The sequence below is a fragment of the Podarcis melisellensis genome (genome assembly GCF_964234715.1).
Source record: "Podarcis melisellensis genome assembly, chromosome: 3".
Lineage (NCBI taxonomy): Eukaryota > Metazoa > Chordata > Lepidosauria > Squamata > Lacertidae > Podarcis > Podarcis melisellensis.
In genome coordinates, this window is record NC_138530.1 from 19,357,465 (window position 1) to 19,378,152 (window position 20,688).

General features: G+C 45.9%; 1 protein-coding gene across 1 annotated transcript; it reads left to right on the top strand.

The window, feature by feature from the left end:
* Positions 1-164: 164 nt before the first annotated feature.
* On the top strand, positions 165-17,190 carry LOC309365958 (solute carrier family 22 member 7-like; the record flags this gene model as incomplete). The annotated part of the gene is made up of 10 exons (XM_081904587.1): positions 165-542; positions 3,431-3,534; positions 4,312-4,466; positions 7,117-7,285; positions 11,834-11,957; positions 13,240-13,355; positions 13,465-13,679; positions 14,429-14,537; positions 15,702-15,908; positions 17,002-17,190. The coding sequence occupies 10 exons, from the start codon at positions 165-167 to the stop codon at positions 17,069-17,071; spliced, it is 1,647 nt and encodes a 548-aa protein (XP_081760713.1). The 3' UTR covers positions 17,072-17,190.
* Between the last annotated feature and the right edge of the window lie 3,498 nt (positions 17,191-20,688).

Here is a 20,688-nt window from a genome sequence, read left to right on the forward strand (position 1 = left end):
TCAGCCCCTACCAGTGAGGGCCAGATGCACGATGGACATCTCAAAGTCCACACGGACGACGGCATGAAAAGTCATGGCTTCCTGCTCTTGTGGAGCAGAAGAGTTGTAGGGGATCCCTCCTGCGGCACCTTGACCCCTACGAGCAAGCGAGGGCCTTGGCAGAGATGAATTTCGAAGACCTCTTGTGTGAGGCTGGGGGCTTTGGCAAATTCCAGATCCTCACTTTGCTCCTGCTCTGCCTCCCGAGGCTCTTCCTCCCTCTGCATTTCCTCCTGCACAACTTCCTGGCGGCCACCCCGGCTCATCGCTGTGCCATCCTGCATCAGGACCGCTTTGCCAACCTCACCGAGGCAGAGGTGCTGCTCATCAGCATCCCGAGGGATTCGGAAGAAGCCTTCAGCTCCTGTGAGATGTTTTCAGAGCCTCAGTTCCACCTCCTGCTCAACTCCTCCCAAGCGCCGACGAATGCCACATCTGTACAGAGCTGCCAGAATGGGTGGGTTTATAACCGGTCCCAGTTCACTTCCACCATAGCTACCCAGGTAAGCCTAGCATCTTCCTGTACGTTTGGGGACCATCTGAAAGGGCAAACAAGTGCAAAAGATTGGGCTCTTTTGGAATTGAGCAGAGAAAAATATGTACTTGGCCATAAGGCTCATTATTGCCTGGTCTCAGTCTAATCTACTTCATGGGGTTATTGTGAGGGACAGAAGACCACCTTGAGTTCCCTGGAGAAAAGTGCAATAAATAAATACATTACAGTTGTTACTCTCCCTTTCTCTGCCACTTTGAGAGTGCTCTGGGCAGTGAGCGTCTGTTTCTGAGGGGATTATTTGTTTACTATTTATCACCATGATCATTATTTATTTCCTTTATCAGTTGCTTCATACATTATAAAAACATATCGAAGTGACTAAATCATAACAAATAAAAGCAAATTTAAAACTACGGGGAAATGTAACACCGCGATCAGTACAAAATGCTCATCCAGTAAAATATCCATAAGAACAAGTCCTCCTCACTCACTAAAGCAGTGGTTCTCAGACTTCCCCCCCGGGTCACACTTTCAGAATAAAAATTTGGTCGTGCCACAGCAGTTTTATTTATTGATAAGAAATACGTCGGGAAATGAAAGGAAACTTGCAGCAGCGCTTGTTTTGTAACATAGAACACAACGACTTTATAATAGGATTGTGGGGTATTCAGAAAGTATAAAATAACGCAGGACATGGATCTTTCCCAAAATATAATACAGTCATAAGGTAAAGGTAAAGGTACCCCTGCCCGTACGGGCCAGTCTTGACAGACTCTGGGGTTGTGCGCCCATCTCACTTAAGAGGCCAGGGGCCAGCGCTGTCCGGAGACACTTCCGGGTCACATGGCCAGTGTGACATCGCTGCTCTGGCGAGCCAGAGCTGCACACGGAAACGCCGTTTACCTTCCCGCTGGTAAGCGGTCCCTATTTATCTACTTGCACCCGGAGGTGCTTTCGAACTGCTAGGTTGGCAGGCGCTGGGACCGAGCAGCGGGAGCGCACCCCGCAGCAGGGATTCGAACCGTCGACCTTTCGATCGGCAAGTCCTAGGCGCTGAGGCTTTAACCCACAGCGCCACCTGTGTCCCTATAATACAGTCATACCTCAGGTTAATTGTGCTTCAGGTCGAGCGTTTTCAAGTTACGCTCTGCGGCGACCCGGAAGTAACAGAGCACGTTACTTCCGGGTTTCACCGCTTGCGTATGCACAGATGCTCAAAATGACATCACGCGCATGCACGGAAGCGGCAAAATGTGACCCATGCACGTGCAGATGCGCAGTCACGTCTTATGTTCTACTCAGGATGTGAACAGGGCTCCAGAACGGATCCTGTCCGTATCCAGAGGTATCACTGTACTGACTGTCCTTGAATCTTCCTGCCACAGTTGCAGGGCCGTCCTAAGCATATCCGGCACCGTGGGGCAAAGATCCCTCCACCGCCCCCTCCCTTTCCCAGAATTTAGAACTTGGGGCCCAACTTGCGGATCACCTCGTAGCTCCAGGAGCCGCTGCCCACAGAAGACGCCTCTGATGTGGACACGGTGCAGCTGGCCAGACCGCTGGAACCCAGTGCTCGCTTGCGAGGCTCCGGGGTGCCTCCTCCTGCCTGGCAACAACAGCCTGCTGGCGGTGCTGCCAAGAGGCCTGAGGGCCTGAGGAGCCGGAGGCGGTTGCCACGCCGCCGCCTATGCCCCAGAGAGTCATGGTGGTGTGGCGGGAATTACCGCCATCCACATTTCTCAGCACATTAACTTGGTGCTATGTCACCCCGGAACACCTCAGCTGACCCATGAAGCTGTTTGAGCGTTAATGTTTGATCATTAGATGACAAACTTCTATCCTGGCATCTAGAGTCAGGTAGGTAGCCGTGTTGGTCTGACACAGTCAAAATATATAAAAATTGCCCAATAGCACCTTAGAGACCAACTAAGTTTGTTCTTGGTATAAGCTGGACAATTTTTTTTTTTTAAAATATATTTCTATCCTGGCAGTTCATCTGCTACATAGGAAGTCTGAGGGAAAGAATAACAAAGAAAACAAAGGAATGTTCTCAATGATGTAATCCTGGTCAACTGGGCCCTTACTCGTGGAGTAAGTCCCATTGAGTTTATTAGTGCTTACTTCCAGGGAAGTGGGTGTAGCCTAGTTGTAGCCTATATTATGTAACCTTTAGCTGCCATTCAAAAGCATCCCTAAAGAAAGGTACTCACATATTTAAAATGTTCAAAATTGAATTTATACTTAAGAATGAAGTACATGCAGTTGACACCTGGGTAGTCATAGCTCTAGCTTATTTGGTAGATATTATTTAATTGGGAAAGTCCTGATTTGAATCAGCTTGATAGATTGAACCTTTATTGCAGTGTTCAGAATGCATCATTCAAAAGCCTCAGTGGGAAGCTATGTGTCTGAACTCAAAATCTACTGAATAATAATAATAATAATAATAATAATAATAATAATAATCCATTATCTTAGTACTCTTGGCAGCTTCCAACAGAATATAAAAACACATTAAAACATCAAACATTAAAAACAACCCTATACAGGACATAGATTTAATAGGCTGTTTTCCCCACCCCCCATCCCATTGGCCTGGCTTGCAGGGGCTGATGGGAGTTGTAGTTCAGCAACACCTGGAGGGCCAAAGATTCCACACACCTGGCAAAGGCAATTCAATCTCGCTCTTCCATACTGTACCTAATGTAGTTAGGGGAATTGCTGCGGTTTTGATTAATAAAGCAGATCTATTTGAAATTAACCCTGTGTTTATGTTCCAAAATCCTTGCCTGTGTATTTAAGGCACACAGGAGCCCTGCTGGGGGAAAATGGTGGCAACCCTGAATCAAGCTGCCTATAGATTTTCTAAATGCTTCTCTGGGTTCTTTGTTCCAGTGGGACTTGGTCTGTGAGCAAAAAGAGCTGAATCACGCCACAGCCACCTTCTTCTTCATTGGCGTCATGTTTGGAGCTCTGATCTTTGGCTACCTGTCAGACAGGTAATTTCCTCATGCTTCTTCCTTGTTGAAACCTTTTGTTCACACGACAAACATCTTTATCTGCCCAATTTGATTGCCACACTCTGTGGCAGTCTTCCCTATCAGGGTGCCTTCCAGATATTTGGACTCCAACTCCCATCAGTCCCAGCTAGCGTGACCAATAGCCAGGGATGATGGGACTTGTAGTCCATCAACATCTGGATAGCATCAGGTGAGGGAAGTTCTGGTCTAAAGAACTTCCCATAAGTGAGATAGGGCAGGGTTGGCATACTAGGAATTTAGGAAGGAGTCTTTATTCTCAACCAAACCACTCAATTATTAAATCATAGAAGTGTAGAGTTGGAAGGGACAACACGGGAGATCTAGTCCAACCCCCGGCAATGCAGGAATCTTTTGCCCGATGTGGGGCTCAAACCCACGACCCTGAGATCATTGGTCTGATGCTCTACTAGATGAGCTATCCCTTCAAATGATTAAGATCTTCTTGTCTTTAAACGTTTCAAATACTTTTTTTATTATTATTTAGTCATTTGTATCGCTTTGCTGCTTTGTCGTCCATTGCCCTGGGCTCCTTTGCAAAGGAAGGGAAGTCTAGAACCTTAAATAATACAAAATAAGAACAACAGCTCCTCTGTATTTTCCACACGGAGTAGCAATGACTCTACAGGCTATCAGGAAAGCGAGCCAAGTACTCTGGTGGCACATGGCAGGAACCCAAGTTCACAATAGTCTCCTTTGCAGTGTAGTTGACATTTTTTCTCTGTGGTGTTGTGGCAGGTTCGGCCGGAAGACCATGCTCCTGGTGTCTTACACGTGCACCCTGATTTGTGGGATGGTGAGTTCTGCATCTGTTACATACAGCATGCTGGCGGTCATGAGGACCCTGACAGGAATGTCTATCTGCGGCCTTTCTCTCATCGTCGTGCCTCTGGGTAAGCACAACAAGAGTTCCAAGACTGAGAAGTCTTTTATAATATTTTAACTAGGATTTATCTATTGTAATGTTTGAATTTGGAATTACTCATTATGAAAAGTATTTTTTCTTTTCACTCTTTTTTGTTGTTTCTTTTATTTATCGTCTTTCTTCTTTTCTAGTCTGCATTCTGGGAAATTGTATAGATAAATGTCTTTATGTATGGTTATGTATTGTTTCTATTTCTTTTCATTTACCGGTACTTTTGTAACGTCTAATAAAATTTAATAAAAAAATATTATTTTTTTTAAAGACTGAGAAGCTGTAGCCGTAGAGTTGGGAACCTTTGTGGAAGATACGTGCAGGAATCAAGTATATATCCCAAACGCCCATGATTTCACCTTGTAAGCTTGCAATTCTGGGTTCTAGCACAGAACCGGGTGTGTTAGGAATCTCTACTTTTTCTGTAGCAAAAAGCAAATGCAAAAAAGGTTGCAGTCCTCATGATCTGGAAATGTAGGGGCCTGAACAAAGGAGGCAATGAAGAAGATTTTGATGCCCTCTCCCCTTTCCCTGTGGTGCAACAGCACATATGTTGAACCACCTTTGAAAAAATAAGTTGAACAAGGACATGCTGAATCACCATATGTAGTTTCAGCAAACACATTCAGAATCAGGTCCTGCCTGACCCAAAGCTTGGCTGAGGTGGGGTAGCACTGTGGTGGACCTTGGGGTCTCAAATTTCAGCAGTGCCCTGTGTGATGCCAAAATCCGAGGGAGGGGGGCACTCCTCACCTTCCAGTTTGCCTGCAGCGCCCCCTGCAGAACCCCCAAGGCTCTGCGCCCATGGGTGCAACCAAACCAGTTGCACTCCCCTAAATCTGCCTCTGTCAGGGGTAAAAGGACTCAGTTCTACTGCCAATGAAAACAACATTCTGGGCCAGAAGCAACGTGTTCCTTGATCCTGTGTCTGCCCCGTCAGCCACTATATTCTGCCTGCTTCCAGTTGGTGGACCTCAGTGTATATGCAGAGAGAGTGAGTGGTGGACCTACATTTTGGAAACTCAAACTGTTTTGGGGTCCCCTTAACAACCAACGAGGTCTAGGTATCCACAGTTATCTTCTCCGATATGGTTGTTGCATAACAGATCACCATACCTTTACAACTGTTACAACATCTGTGCTACTGACTCTCAAACTTGTTGAAATATATATAACAATCAATCAATTTGAGTTGCACAACTCAAATTGGGTCTACTAGACCCAAATTTGTTAAGCGATGTGGACTAAAGTCATGTCTGGTGCCCCTCCAGGATTAAGGGCCCTGAAACATAAGGTTCATTAGTTTTATAGTAGATCTGCATCTATCATCTATCTATATCTATCTATCTATCATCTATCTATCTATCTATCTATCTATCTATCTATCTATCATCTATCTATCTATCATCTATCTATTTATCTATCTATCTATCTATCTATCTATCTATCTATCTATCTATCTATCTATCATCTATCATCTATCATCTATCTATCTATCTATTATCTATCATCTATCTATTATCTATCTCTATCTATATCTATCTATCTATCTATCTATCTATCTATCTATCTATCTATCTATCATCTATCTATCTATCTATCTATCTATCATCATCTATCTATCTATCTATCTATCTATCTATCTATCTATCATCTATCTATCATCTATCTATATCTATCTATCTATCTAACTATCTATCATCTATCTATCATCTATCTATATCTATCTATCATCTATCTATCTATCTATCTATCTATCTATCTATCTATCTATCTATCTATCTATCTATCATCTATCTATATCTATCTATCATCTATCTATCTATCTATCTATCTATCTATCTATCTATCTATCATCTATCTATCTATCTATCATCTATCTATCTATCTATATCTATCTATCTATCATCTATCTATCTATCTATCTATCTATCTATCTATCTATCTATCTATCTATCTATCTATCATCTATCTATCATCTATCTATCTATCTATCTATCTATCTATCTATCTATCTATCTATCTATCTAATCTATCTATCTATCATCTATCTATCTATCTATCTAATTATTCCCTTCATATTATTTCACTTCCTGGAAATGTAAAATTGAACCATTGTGAAAATGTATTTCTTTTGTCCAAAATAAACAGTCACCAACCCTAAAATCACAAAACGTTTGGATAAATGGGGCCGAAATGGAAAGAGTACTGGAGCCAGTCATACTTGTAAGTGGGGGGCACTTTGCAAATTGGGCACCTCTGTCCCATTTGGTCTATATTGTATTCGGCTCTCCCCTGTATTACAGATCGACACTGCACATGTAGTGGGCGCCAACAGAGCTGTCCTTGCAGCTGCTATGTGCACCACAAGGTTCAAGTCCTTAAAAAGAGGCTAGCTGAGAAGCGGTGCAAAAGCCGGTCTCCACCAGAAAGCAAAGACACTGCAGCTGACTGGGCCTCTTTTAATGAGTACTGCTGCTTGACTTCAAACATAGGTGATGGTTAGATGAAGGCTTGCAAACAATGGGGCTGGGCAGTAAGATCTAGGTCTGTTCTGTTTGGGCTCTCACAATCAAGTGTGTTTGTGTGTGCCTGTTTGTGTGCTAAACTCCATTTCTATGTTCCAGGCATGGAATGGGTAGACATCCAGCACCGCACCGTTTCTGGGATCATGACCAGCATCTTCTGGAGCCTGGGGAATATGCTTCTCGCTCTGATCGCTTACCTGGTGCGGGACTGGCGTTGGCTGCTCTTTGCTGCTACTTTGCCATGTGCAGTGGGGCTGGTCTCTGTATGGTGGGTGAAACTAACCCTGCATGATGGCTTGTGGTCCTGCCTTTCCTCAAGGGCATCTTCTTCACAGAACCAGCTGGCAACCTAGCTAGGCACACTGACGGACCTCAGGGCTACTATGCATGCTTTGTTCAGTTTGCTGGTTGCAACTGTCTCCTTTGTTTTTAGCACTTGTATGATATTTATGAGTTTGTTTTCATAGAATCATAGAATCATAGAGTTGGAAGAGACCACAAGGGCCATCAAGTCCAACCCCCTGCCAAGCAGGAAACACCATCAGAGCACTCCTGACATATGGTTGTCAAGCCTCTGCTTAAAGACCTCCAAAGAAGGAGACTCCACCACACTCCTTGGCAGCAAATTACACTGTCAAACAGCTCTTACTGTCAGGAAGTTCTTCCTAATGTTTAGGTGGAATCTTCTTTCTTGTAGTTTGGATCCATTGCTCCGTGTCCGCTTCTCTGGAGCAGCAGAAAACAACCTTTCTCCCTCCTCTATGTGACATCCTTTTATATATTTGAACATGGCTATCATATCACCCCTTAACCTCCTCTTCTCCAGGCTAAACATGCCCAGCTCCCTTAGTCGTTCCTCATAAGGCATCGTTTCCAGGCCTTTGACCATTTTGGTTGCCCTCCTCTGGACACGTTCCAGTTTGTCAGTGTCCTTCTTGAACTGTGGTGCCCAGAACTGGACACAGTACTCCAGGTGAGGTCTGACCAGAGCAGAATACAGTGGCACTATTACTTCCCTTGATCTAGAATCTATACTCCTATTGATGCAGCCCAGAATTGCGTTGGCTTTTTTAGCTGCCGCGTCACACTTTGTGTTTTAATTTGCAACCTGCTCTGTTGTGGGCCCCTCCAGGCATCATTTTTTATTGTGCATTCATTATGATTTGTGCCAATACTATTTGAGCCTGCAAAAGTCTTGGGGCAGGCCTACGGCATCCATTCCACTCAGTGCGTATCCCATAGCAGGCTTCCTCAACCTCGGCCCTCCAGATGTTTTTGGCCTGCAACTCCCATGATCCCTAGCTAGCAGGACCAGTGGTCAGGGATGATAGGAACTTTAGTCTCAAAACATCTGGAGGGCCGAGGTTGAGAAAGCCTGTCCCATAGCTTCCTGCTGAACTCTTGTTGCTCTACAGTCTGGCCTTATCCAGACTTGCCTTTCACTCCTCTCTTTCCAGGCAGAGATCTGTGCTTAAATGTTCCTTGTCCAAACAGGTCCCCCCCCCATTTTTTGTGCCCCAAGCATTCCCCACAAAAACCCACTTTTTAAAGCTGAAACAGAGCAAACACCAATTTGGCTTTTCTGATGTTTTTCCCCTGACTGAGCTTTAAAGAGAGGGCTTTAGAGGAAAGCAAAAACAAAGGAGCTCAGACACGGAAATTTATACAGTCATACCTCAGGTTACAGACGCTTCAGGTTACGTTTTTTCAGGTTACGGACTGCCGAAACCCAGAAGTACTGGAATGGGTTACTTCCGGGTTTTGGCAGCTGTGCATGCACAGAAGCACTAAATCATGCTTTGCGCATGCGCAGAAGTGCTGATTTGCAACCTGCGCGTGCGCAGATGCACAGCTGTGGGTTGCGAACGCTGCGGGTTGCGAATGTGCATCCCGCACAGATCACGTTCGCGACCCGAGCATCTACTGTATTGTGGACCATGCCTGCAGGGGCGGAGAAAGGGGGTGCGATGGGTGTGGTTCGCCCCGGGTGTGATCACTGAGGGGGGTGACAAAATGCCGGGCGGCACTCACCACGGGGCCTGCAGCGCGTCCAAGTTGCGCTTCTCTCCTGGGAAAGACACAGTGGCTTGGGTGCATGCAGGCTCCGCGCTGCCCAAACGGTCCACCCACTGCCTCCCCCCCAGCTGTAGGGCGGCTGAGTGGGAGGAGGCAGGCAGACTCCGGGGCCCCCACAGTGTGCTCCGCCCCTATGGGCAGCTTGCCCCACCACTGGGCACACTGCCCCAGGTGCCCGAGAGGCTTCCTCCACCGCAGCATGCCTGGAAAGAGTGGAGGAAAGGTCAGTTTTGATAAGCCATCAGGATAGCAATAGGATCATGGGATTGTGGAATTGGGAGAGCCCCAAGGGGTTATCTAACCGAACATCATTCATGGTTTATCAGGAATGAGGCATTTGCTGGTGTATGCTGCCTGACTACCACTTTGTTCCTCCTTTGGCTTAAGTAGCTTCAGCAAACCAGGAAAGCCTGGTTTCCTATTAACAACTCAACCTGTTGTTGTTGGCATCTGTCTGCCTTGAGAGAAAATGGAGTGTGCCTCAAGGGGTGAAGTCAAACTGCTGCGTTAGCAGCACCGAAGTGACCTCTTTGGGGCGGAAGCCAGGGCAGTGTGTCTAGAGGTCCTGGGCTGCCCGGATGACAAGACCCCCTCTTGGCCTCGCTGGTGTGGTCCAAAGGAAAGCAGAGCAATATGTTTGGCACCAGCCTGGGCTGCAGGAGTTGCCGGAAGGAGGCGTACAAGGCGACACCCAATTCTTCACATGCATCCCAAAAGTGTACATATATTTATACTAGGGGAAAGTGTGTACACACAAAATCATAATTATCTTTGGGGGGGAAATCGCTTGTAAAAATGTGTGTTATGCAAAACTGGGTAGAAAATGTGAATATTAGAAGACATGCCTAAGGAAATATGTGATTTTTGTGTACAGTGTGTGGATTTTATACAGAAATGACATGAACTGAACTTGGGATTGGCAAAAGCAGAAGGGACAAGTTTAATCATCTCATTTGTGAAGAAATGGATAGCGTGTTAATGCTCCTGATTTTTAATTAACTTTCCCACCAGAATTACGTTAGGTAACAGTGGACGCATGCACAACAAACATTTTATAGCACCCCTGCAAAGGATTCTGGGAACTGTAGTCTGCTAAGGTGTTTGGGATTGCATCTCTGTTAAGGGTGAACTATGGTCCCCAGGATACTTTGAGGGCAGTAATGTGTTTTAAATGTTTGGTATTCATGCAGCCAGTGCCTGTAAAGAGGACATCAAGGGGTCTCGCCTCTTTGACTCGTGCACTTTGCATCCAACAGAGACACCAGTACACATTAATAGAAGGGTGTCAATCTATGTTAATCTGTGTCCAGCACGTTTGATATAAATGAAATGAGCTATCTGACACCTGGAGCCAAATGCTGAATCCACACGCACTGGCATCTTGTATAAGTAATAGTTCACCAAGTTGTTCCTTCGCCAAGAGCTGAATGTTCAGGCCGAACTAGAACCTGGGTGACAGGCAGTGAGATGGTATGTTTCAGAATCCCACCTCCCCACTCCTAGAACTGAGAAACTAACAATTATCATACCTCCTCATGCTGCTTACATGTTTTGGACGCACAATATTCTGGGAGCTTTCAAGTGCAAACCACACATTACAGTCATACCTCGGGTTGAATATGCTTCATGTTGAGCGCGTTTGAGTTGCACTCTGTGGCAACCCAGAAGTAACGGAGTGCTGTTTCGCCACTCACGCATGCGCAGATGCTCAAAATGACATCGCGCGCATGCGCAGAAGTGGCGAAAAGTGACACGCATGTGTCTAATGGAGGTGCCCTAGGCCCCACGTTCAAGGTGTTGGTACTACTACTACTACTTCTACTAATTTATTTATACCCCGCCCATCTGGCTGGGTTTCCCAGCCACTCTGAGCGGCTTCCAACAAAATATTAAAATACAGTAATGCCTCAAACATTAAAAGCTTCCCTAAACAGGGAACATACATGCAAGGCCCTATGCAGCTGAGGAAAACGTTACTTGAGAGACCACCTTATGCCTGATAAACCCAGCAGATCACTGTGGAATAGCATTCCTGTCGAGATACCACAGGTGCCCATTACTTGTACTTTCCAGAAACAATTGAAGATATTTTTTTTGTTCTGACAGGCTTCCCCAGCTGGATAAACAGGTCTTTGCCACGTGTGTCCACTTGTTAAGGTTTCAGACTTGTTTTTAAATGTATTTGATGTTTTTTGTGTTGTTAAGTGTTTTAATTATGTGTAAATTACCTTGAGATGGCAGTTTAGAAGACGGTTAATGGAACAGCTCCCTCTGAGCTCCCTTCCTTGGAGGTTTTTAAGCAGAGGTGAGGTGGCGGTCTGTCATGGATGCTTTAGCTGAGATTTCTGCACTGCAAGCAGTTGGGCTAGATGGCTTAGGGTCCCAAATCTACCATTCTAGGATTCTAGGATTCTAATAATAATAAGACTAATAAATCGGCTAACCCTAAGCAGACCCTTACTCCCTTCACAGAGCTACAATTCCCAGAGTGGTTTAACAACTGGCCCCCTTTCCCAAGGAACTCTGGGAACTGTAGCATCTTGTGAAGGGAAATATTGGTCTCCAAACAACTCTCAACACACTTAACAATCTATCGTTCCCAGGATTCTTTGGGGGAAGCCACGACCGTTTAAAGTGGAATTATACTGCTTTCAACGTATTGTGTGAAGTGGCCTTTTCAAAATAAGATGGAGGATGTGAGCAATGTATCAGACAACCTGATTATTTTCTCCTTTAACAGGTGGCTCCCAGAATCTGCCAGGTGGTTGCTGGCCAAAGGGAAGCTGAAGGAAGCTCGTGGGCATTTGCAGGCTTGTGCCAAAATGAATGGACGAAAGGAGTTTGCTGCTAAGATAAACCTTGAGGTGAGATGGGGCAGGGCTTTTATTTTATTTTTATCTGGAACTCAGTCCGGCCGCTCTCAGGTGGGCGCCATTGCCATTCTAAGAGAACAAGGGAGGTGTTTATGAAGAGTTCCAGAACTCCCTTTTCCAGAAAAATAGCACTGAGTAGAGGCATTTGTTGTTGTTGTTTGGTCGTTTAGTCGTGTCCGACTCTTTGTGACCCCATGGACCAGAGCACGCCAGGCACTCCTGTCTTCCACTGCCTCCCACAGTTTGGTCAAACTCATGTTGGTGGCTTCGAGAACACTGTCCAGCCATCTCGTCCTCTGTCGCCCCCTTCTCCTTGAGCCCTCCATCTTTTCCAACATCAGGGTCTTTTCCAGGGAGTCTTCTCTTCTCATGAGGTGGCAGAGGTATTGGAGCCTCAGCTTCAGGATCTGTCCTTCCAATGAGCCCTCAGGGCTAATTTCCTTAAGAATGGATGCGTTTGATCTTCTTGCAATCCATGGGACACTCCAGAGTCTCCTCCAGCACCATAATTCAAAAGCATCAATTCTTCGGCAATCAGCCTTCTTGATGGTCCAGCTTTCACTTCCATACAAGACTGAATGATGTTTTCTTACATTTGTGCCGTATACTATCAGTGCAGACTCCGTTGGTTTTTAAGGATGTGCATATTACGAGCTGCCTTGTGGGAGGGTGCCTTCGTGGGTAGAAAGATAGGGGTAAACCAGTATAAATAAAACAAACCCTGAGCAATTAAAACCTGTTTAAAAATTGAAAATTCTGCTACAGAAATGGTTCGAGCCAAAGACCTGAAGAATGTGAATAATATCTAACATTTGCGTGCGCGCGCTCTCTCTCTCATATATATATATATATATATATATATGGGGGGCGGCTTTCTGACCCAGTTTTGTTTCTGTTTTTACTTTCTCCTGTTGCAGCAGGGTTTACTAGTGGAGGGAGAATGGGAGACAATTCCCCACTGAGTTCTCTGCTGGTGCTCATGCAAGCCAATAGTGAATTCTGATTTCTTAAAAAAATTGTGTCAGTGGAGGATTTCTTCATGCCTAATTGCCACTGGGGGTGGTTTTTCTGAGGGTGTCATGGGGCACCCCATGTGCTACAACAGCCCCAGAAAAACCCCACTGCTTGGGGCGGGGGAACCCTATTGGTGACAATGGAAAGCTTTTTTTCAAGCCTAATAGCCTGGTGGAGCCAGGATGGGAGATAGTGGACCAAATGGTCTACCATGAGGAAGTCCTCCACTCCTGAACTGACCTCAGCTTCCCTTCTCCAGATGCTGAGCAAGACAGCAGCTGCGGTAGAGCAGAAGCTAGATGGGAATTATTCTTACGTGAGCATCTTCCGAACACCGATGCTGAGGAAAATCTCCTTTTGCATGGGGGCCGTGTGGTGAGATAACGTTTTCTTGCTTCCTCCTCACCTCACCCATGGGTTAACGTCCTCTCTGGGCCTGAGTCTGGGGTTCCTCTGCCCACCTCTTTATCTGCCTCCCCTTCAGGTTTGGGGTGGCCTTTTCCTACTACGGCATGAGTCTGAACATCAGTGGCTTCGGCCTGAGCATGTACATGACGCAGTTTGTCTTTGGGGCCATTGAGATCCCTGCCAAACTCATCGTGTACCTCGTGGTGAATCGATTTGGACGGAAGCAGAGCCAGGCCTGGTCACTCATCCTAGCCGGGTTATGCATAGGAGTCAACATTGGCGTCCCAAGGTGTAAGTAGCTTTGCTTTATTCTTATTGCCTCTTCTTGTTGTTGTTGTTTTACTTTTAAAACGTTGTTCAAGCGATGAGAATGGATGCAAATGATCATGCCGCAGCTTCCCTGTCCTTCTGAGGGGGCTCAGAAAGAATGGCTGGGAAGCTGCCCCACTTGCTTCTCAGGACCCCTAGGCAGCTGCCTCACTCTGCCTACCGATAGGACCGGCTCCAAGTTGCTATCCTGCCATTGCCAGGCGGCCAAGTTGTGTTTGTGGTTACATGGGGGAGCAGGAGGACAGCCCTGCTGCTTTGCCTAGCAAATGAAGTCTCTACGTTGCAACCAAATCGCATCACTAAATCAGATTCTGAGCATGCAAAAAGGGTGCGTTACGGGATGAAACTCCAATCCTCACCCCTCCAAGCTGTCCATGGGACAATCTGTACTGGATTCGCTTTCATTTGCTCATGGATGGCACAGCCAACCTTGGGATCTTTCTTGAGGGTTAGGAGTACTGAATTCAGCCCCTGCATCCCCCTGACCAGGTGATGGGCATCGAGGCCAGGTCAGAGTTGCTAGTGCAGCTGTGCCATCAGGGACATCAACAAAGCAGTAGCTTTTCAGGATCCATTACAACGTTGCAGGAGGTGCTTGCGACAGCATGGCAACATGCTCAGGATTGTTAGCACTGATTTTTCCTGTTGCACATGCAAACGTTTTCCTTGTAGTAGCTCCTTTCACCTTTTCCAACTGCTTCTCCTCCCAGCACTGGGGATTTTGCGTTCTGTGGTTGCCATCATAGGCAAAGGATTCTCTGAAGCTGCTTTCACCACCGTCTTTTTGTATTCCTCAGAACTCTACCCCACTGTCCTCAGGTAAGGAGGAGCTCCTGTCTGAGCTCACAAATAACACTGCTGGAAGCCTGTGTGTGGCCGGGACCTTCTTACGCATGCCCCTCCATCCTTCAGGCTGTGCAAACACCAAATAAATACAGTCCAATCATTGGCTTTTCTCAAATGATTTACCAAAAATTACAGCTGTGATGATCAATTGACTTATTCAGGGATAGCCAATGCGGTGAGTGAGTTGAGGGGACCAGAGTGTCACACAATATTCCAAGTGTAGTCAGACCATAGATTTGTATTATGCTATTATGAAGCAGCCACATCATGAAGAATTGAACATATTTTTGCAACAGGAGTGGGAAACCAAATACACACACACACACACACACACACACACACTCTCTTAAATAATTTTGTTTGATTTGTTAAAATTTGGAAAACTAAGAAAATTCAAAATTAAAATTAAATAGGTACCATATTGGCCTGAATATAAGCCACACTTCCCCCCCAAATTCCAATTGTGAAAAGTTAAAGCGCAGCTTATATTTGCAACCTTACGCTGCTGGCAAAGTGGTGCGGCTCCCAGGAAGCCGCTTGTGATCCCGGGGCTCCCAAGCCTCCCCCAAGCCACTGAATTTAAAGGTGCGGCTTATTTGTAGGTACAGCTTATATTCGGGCCAGTACAGTATTGTGCCAGTACACTGTATCATAATACAGTACAGTATTATGATATCAGCAGTTCTATTTTCAATAGGGCACTAAGCTAGCAAGGCTTAGACACTTACAAGTCACCACAGCCCTTATTAATATTATTATTATTATTCGTAACTGAATTTGTTAGTTGCTTTCTCTTGCCCAGGGCAACCCAAAGAGACTTACAACCAAACAAACGAATGCATGGGAGATGCGGGGTGGGTTCCGGGGGCGGGGGAGAGATCCACCATAACATGCATTCCCCTTTCCGACTCACCTGGATTCCCATTCTGGGCTCCAGCTCCAAAAAGAGCCAGCAGCCTCCCAAGGAGCCCTGGGCGCCATTTTGCCAAAGGTCTCCTCCAGTTGTCCTTAGACATCTCAGCTACCACTTTCCCGACCAATAAGCTGAGAATGGAATCGTCCACCCAAGACATCCCATGCCCAGCCTATCTTTGCAGGACTCAAGCCTTATTGAATGCCTCTCTGCTTTGCTTCCAGGCAGAATGGGCAAGGGTACTGTGCCTTCATGGCACGCCTGGGTGGCTCGGTGGCTCCTCTCGTCTTCATGCTGGACAGCCTATGGAAGCGTCTGCCCCAAGTGATCTACTGCATCATGGCCGTGCTCTGCGGCTCAGCAGCCTTCTTCCTCCCTGAGACATTAAACACAGAGCTGCCGGAGACTGTAGAGGATGTTGAAAAGCGAAGGTGAGAGCCGGGGAGAGGCAGAGAGGCAGGACGTGGTGGTGAGGGACTGGCTGAAAATACACTCTCCAACATTTCTCTGATGAAAATAGGGACACCCTATTCAATAATAATACAGTGGTACCTCGGTTTCCAAACGTAATTCGTTCCGGAAGTCCGTTTGTGTTCTGAAACGTTCGAAAACTGAAAGCAGAAGCCTCAAAACAGGAGCCTCAATATGGAAAACTCAAAACAGAAGCCACGTTTCCTGTTCGACTTCTGAGGCACGTTCGAAAACTGAGGCATTTACTTCCGGGTTTTCGGCATTGGAGTTCCAAAACGTTTGACTATGGAGGCGTTTGAAAACCGAGGCAGTACTGTAATAATAATAATTTTATTATTTATACCCCTCCCATCTGACTGAGTTCCCCCAGCCACTCTGAGTCACTTCCAACATATATAAAAACATAATAAAACATTACCCATTAAAAAAAAAATCTATGCCTTCTGAGAGCCAGTGGTGGTGTAGTGATTAGAGCGGTGGACTCGTAATCTGGTGAACTGGGTTTGATTCCCTGCTCCTCCACATGCAGCTGCTGGGTGACCTTGAGCTAGTCACACTTCTCTGAAGTCTCTCAGCCCCACTCACCTCACAGAGTGTTTGTTGTGGGGGAGGAAGGGAAAGGAGAATGTTAGCCGCTTTGAGACTGCTTAAAGGGAGTGAAAGGTGGGATATCAAATCCAAACTCTTCTTCTCTTCTTCTTCTTCTTCTTCTTCTTCTTCTTCTTCTTCTTCTTCTTCTTCTTCTTCTTCGGATGTTCTCTAACTGTTGTATAGTTACTTATCTCCTTGGGCTGGGGATCGCATAACTCTATACCCTCCAATATTTCCCTGATGAAAATAGAGGCATCCTAAAGAAAAGCAAGACATTATGAGATTGCATCAGAAACCAGGACGGCTTCTGTAAATCCAGGACTGTCCCTCCCTGGAAAATAGGGACACTTGGAGGGTTTGTGGAAACTAACTGGTGGGAGACCCTGCTGCATTTGTGCTGATCCTCCAGCCTCCACTTCTCAGCAAACAGCACTGATCTTTTTCTTTGTTGTTTCCCTGTAGCTCAGAAAGGGAGAAACACCTGCGTGGGAAGGTGTCTGAAGTCGTGCCTCTGCAGTCGTTACAGAAGTGACCTGCTGAGGGGTTGCTGCAGCTAGCAATGGGGGACTTGGGGATTGCAGAAAAGATGATCAAGGGCAACATGGTGCGCAGGCTTAGAGTTTCTAATGCAATAAAGTGAAGGGCGCAATCCGCTTTGGTGTCATTCCTCAGCGTGGAGGTGAGTGGTTGGTGAGATCGCTGATTTCCAGGTCTTGCTCTCGGCTGTATAATTTATTTGTGGTTCGACTGGAGTGCTGGCAGTTACAAGCAGGGCTCAGGAGGACATTCCACAACAGACCATTGCTGGTTTTGCCATTTGCACAACAAAAAGGGCATAGCACAGAATTTTCTAGAACAGCAAAGGGCACCAAAGGCAGGAAGCAACCATCCCCTCTCAGGTCAGTTCTCTTCTTTCTTAATTGCCACACACATCAAACATCATGGAAACACAACAGAAGCCTCACCTGTACAGTACAGTGGTACCTCAGGTTAAGAACTTAATTCGTTCTGGAGGTCCGTTCTTAACCTGAAACTGTTCTTAACCTGAGGTACCACTTTAGCTAATGGGGCCTCCCGCTGCCGCTGTGCGATTTCTGTTCTCATCCTGAGGTAAAGTTCTTAACCTGAGGTACTGTTTCTGGGTTAGCGGAGTCTGTAACCCGAAGCGTCTGTAACCTGAGGTACCACAGTATAGAAATGTGGCTCAAATGCACATATTTTGCAAGTAATCCTTCCCTTCCTAACCACCCTGCCAAGAATGAGAGGTCAGCATCTGTTGTGGCTTTGGCCTGAAAGAAGGGGGTAAGTTGTTGCAAAGATGTGGGCTTCAGTATAGCTTGGATCTCACCAGACTATTATTTATTAAATTTGTATACCACCCTTCATCCATAGATCTCAGGGCGGTTCATGTCATCCCCCCAAGCCCCCCCCCCAAACTCCAAAACACCACAATCTATAGGATTTAGCCATATGCCAGGATATACTCTAGATCCAGCCAGCTGTCTGAGCCTCTTGGGCTTACTGATGAGAAGGTTGGCGGTTCAGGTGAGCTCCTGTTGCTCTGTCCCAGCTCCTGCCAACCTAGCAGTTAGAAAGCATACCAGTGCAAGTAGATAAATAGGTACCACTGAGGCGGGAAGGTAAACGGCGTTTCTTTGTGCTCTGGCTTCATCACAGTGTCCCATTGTGCCAGAAGTGGTTTAGGCATGCTGGCCACCTGACCTGGAAAGCTGTGGACAAATGCCGGCTCCCTTGGCCTGAAAGCGAAATGAGCGCCACAACCCCATAGTCGCCTTTGACTGGACTTAACTGTCCAGGGGTCATTTACCTTTTACCTAAAGGTATTTCCCAAACTGGATAGCTACTTCATTGATTTTACTAGAGCTGCATGCTAGCAGCCTCTCAAAATTCTCCACCTTGTTAGCAGGCAGAGGAAAGGGGGATGCTTTCACCACTGGGGCTCACCATTAGTAGCATCTGTGGCAGTAGCACGGCTTCCTTCTTACTTCTTCAGGGTTTGCTGTTGTGTTTTCAGCAGCAATTGAAAATTGCATCCTGAACCTGGCCTTGTTCCAGGGTGTGTGTGGGTGTGTGTGTGAACTATTGAGAAAAACTGCAAAGTGAACTTCTTTGCTAGGAGGGTTGAGAAACAGAAAACCCCAGACATTTTCTTTGGGGGAAATAACTTCTCAGCTCTAAATTTAACATTTCTTGCTCATTGTGTACAACAGTGGTTCTCAAAAGGATTTGATGCTCCACACCAGTATGGCAGAAGGGGATGGCAAGTGTGGCAGGAAGATTCAAGGACAATCAAAGAAACATTTAAATCTTTCAGTCTAGTATAGTATAGTATAGTATAGTATAGTATAGTATAGTATCACAACAATTATTTTTAATTTTCAGAATATGGCTAGATATCTTTTCAAAATGAGAGCAGAGACGGTTTTTTTTAATTCAGTTGTACAGCACAATTTTTGAGTTTCTTTCCAGTCTTGAATTTAAAAAAATTAAATTATCCTGAAGCCACAAACTGAAATATTCAGAGTTTGCCCTGTCTTCTCATTTCCCTCTCTCCTTTAAAGGGAGATGACCTTGCAAAAAGTGCCTTGACCTCCCCTACCTCCACTCAAGGACACTGCTCTGAGAAATAGAGAGCAAATCAATATTTTAGGATTATATTGATCTGTAACAGGCCCTCTCTGCTCTGTTTATGCAGCACAGAGGGCCTTCGTTCTGCTGCAATGCCTTGCTGTGAATTAATACAATTAGCCTTGAACCATAGATCATTCAATGAAAAGTTAATGTAATAGCACAGATTACTTAAGGGAAGCCATTCATCCAGGAGTTTCTACCCGCCCCTGAGTTCCATTTCCATCTCCTTTCCTTTAAATTAAACTGAGAATGAATGCCAAGGGGCGATTATTACAAAACCAACCTTTTTCTAATGTGGGAAGAAAGGTGGTGCATCCCAGACCATTTCTTCCTCTTTCATCAGAAGGGGAAATGCTTCTTCATAGAATGTCCAAATGCTTTGCAGAAAGTAGTATTTTGGAGGAGGGAGGAATAAAATGACAGGCAACAGAGCAGTTGCCTTGAGTGTCCCAAACGTGGGGACTTGGGCTGCAACCTTTTTACACACTTACTTTGGAGTAGCAGTGGGTGAACATGTTCTCATTTTTTCTGATTTTAAGTTCAGCTCTCCACATTTCCACATCAGTTTGTGGAACATGAAAATTCATGAAAGTGCACCAGCATTTTTAGCATATTTTCGCATGCAGTTTTGTCCAATATATGCACTTTTGCACAAAAAAAGCCTTCCTCTGACACAATGCACTTGGTACACTATTTTCAACAACACGTGTCTATTTATGCACACTTCATCCTAGTGTGTGTGTGTGTGTGTGTGTGTGTGTGTATGCATTTTGTATACTTGCCTGGAGAGTTGCATTGCAAAATTCAGAGAGGTGTGGCTGTATTTTGGTTTGTGTACTATTTCAGAAAGTGATAGGCAACTCAGAAATATCTGTGCTATGGGAATGTGTGTTTTAGCCCTGCCTCTGAAATTGAACCTAACCTACCTCACAGGGATGTTGTGAAGATAAAATGCAGAGAGGGAGACTTGTGTGCCTAACCTTGAAGTCCTTGAAGGAAAAGTGGGATATGAAAGTAATAATAATACTGCTGGACGCAGAGGAGTGGTGGAAAGCCCCAGCAGGGGAACCCCGCAAGGGAACCCCCAGGGAAAGAAGGCTCAGAGCCAGGGGGTTGGTGGTGGGATGACAATGAGTGGCCAGAGGGAGTAGAGGGAGCAGACTGGGAGGAGGAGATGTCAGAAGCTGGGGAGGCAACAGGGTTTAGTGAGCAGGAAGAGGCTGAGGCAGAGAGCAGTCCAGACTCAGAGGCTGGAGCGGAGAGGCTGGAGAGCGGGGAGGCAGGACAGTGAAGAAGCTGGTATCTTCCTCTCCTGCTGTGACCAGATCCCCTTGCCACTGGTCTTGCAGAACACAAAGAGGAATGAAGAGGGCAGACCAAAGGTGGACAAGATGAAGAAGCCTCGGGTTGCTGGGGAAGGAGTCTTTGAGAGCAGGGGGAAGGCAGGGACCTTCAGTCCTCACAACTGCCTCCTTAGAGCAACTGGGAAGAGTTGCT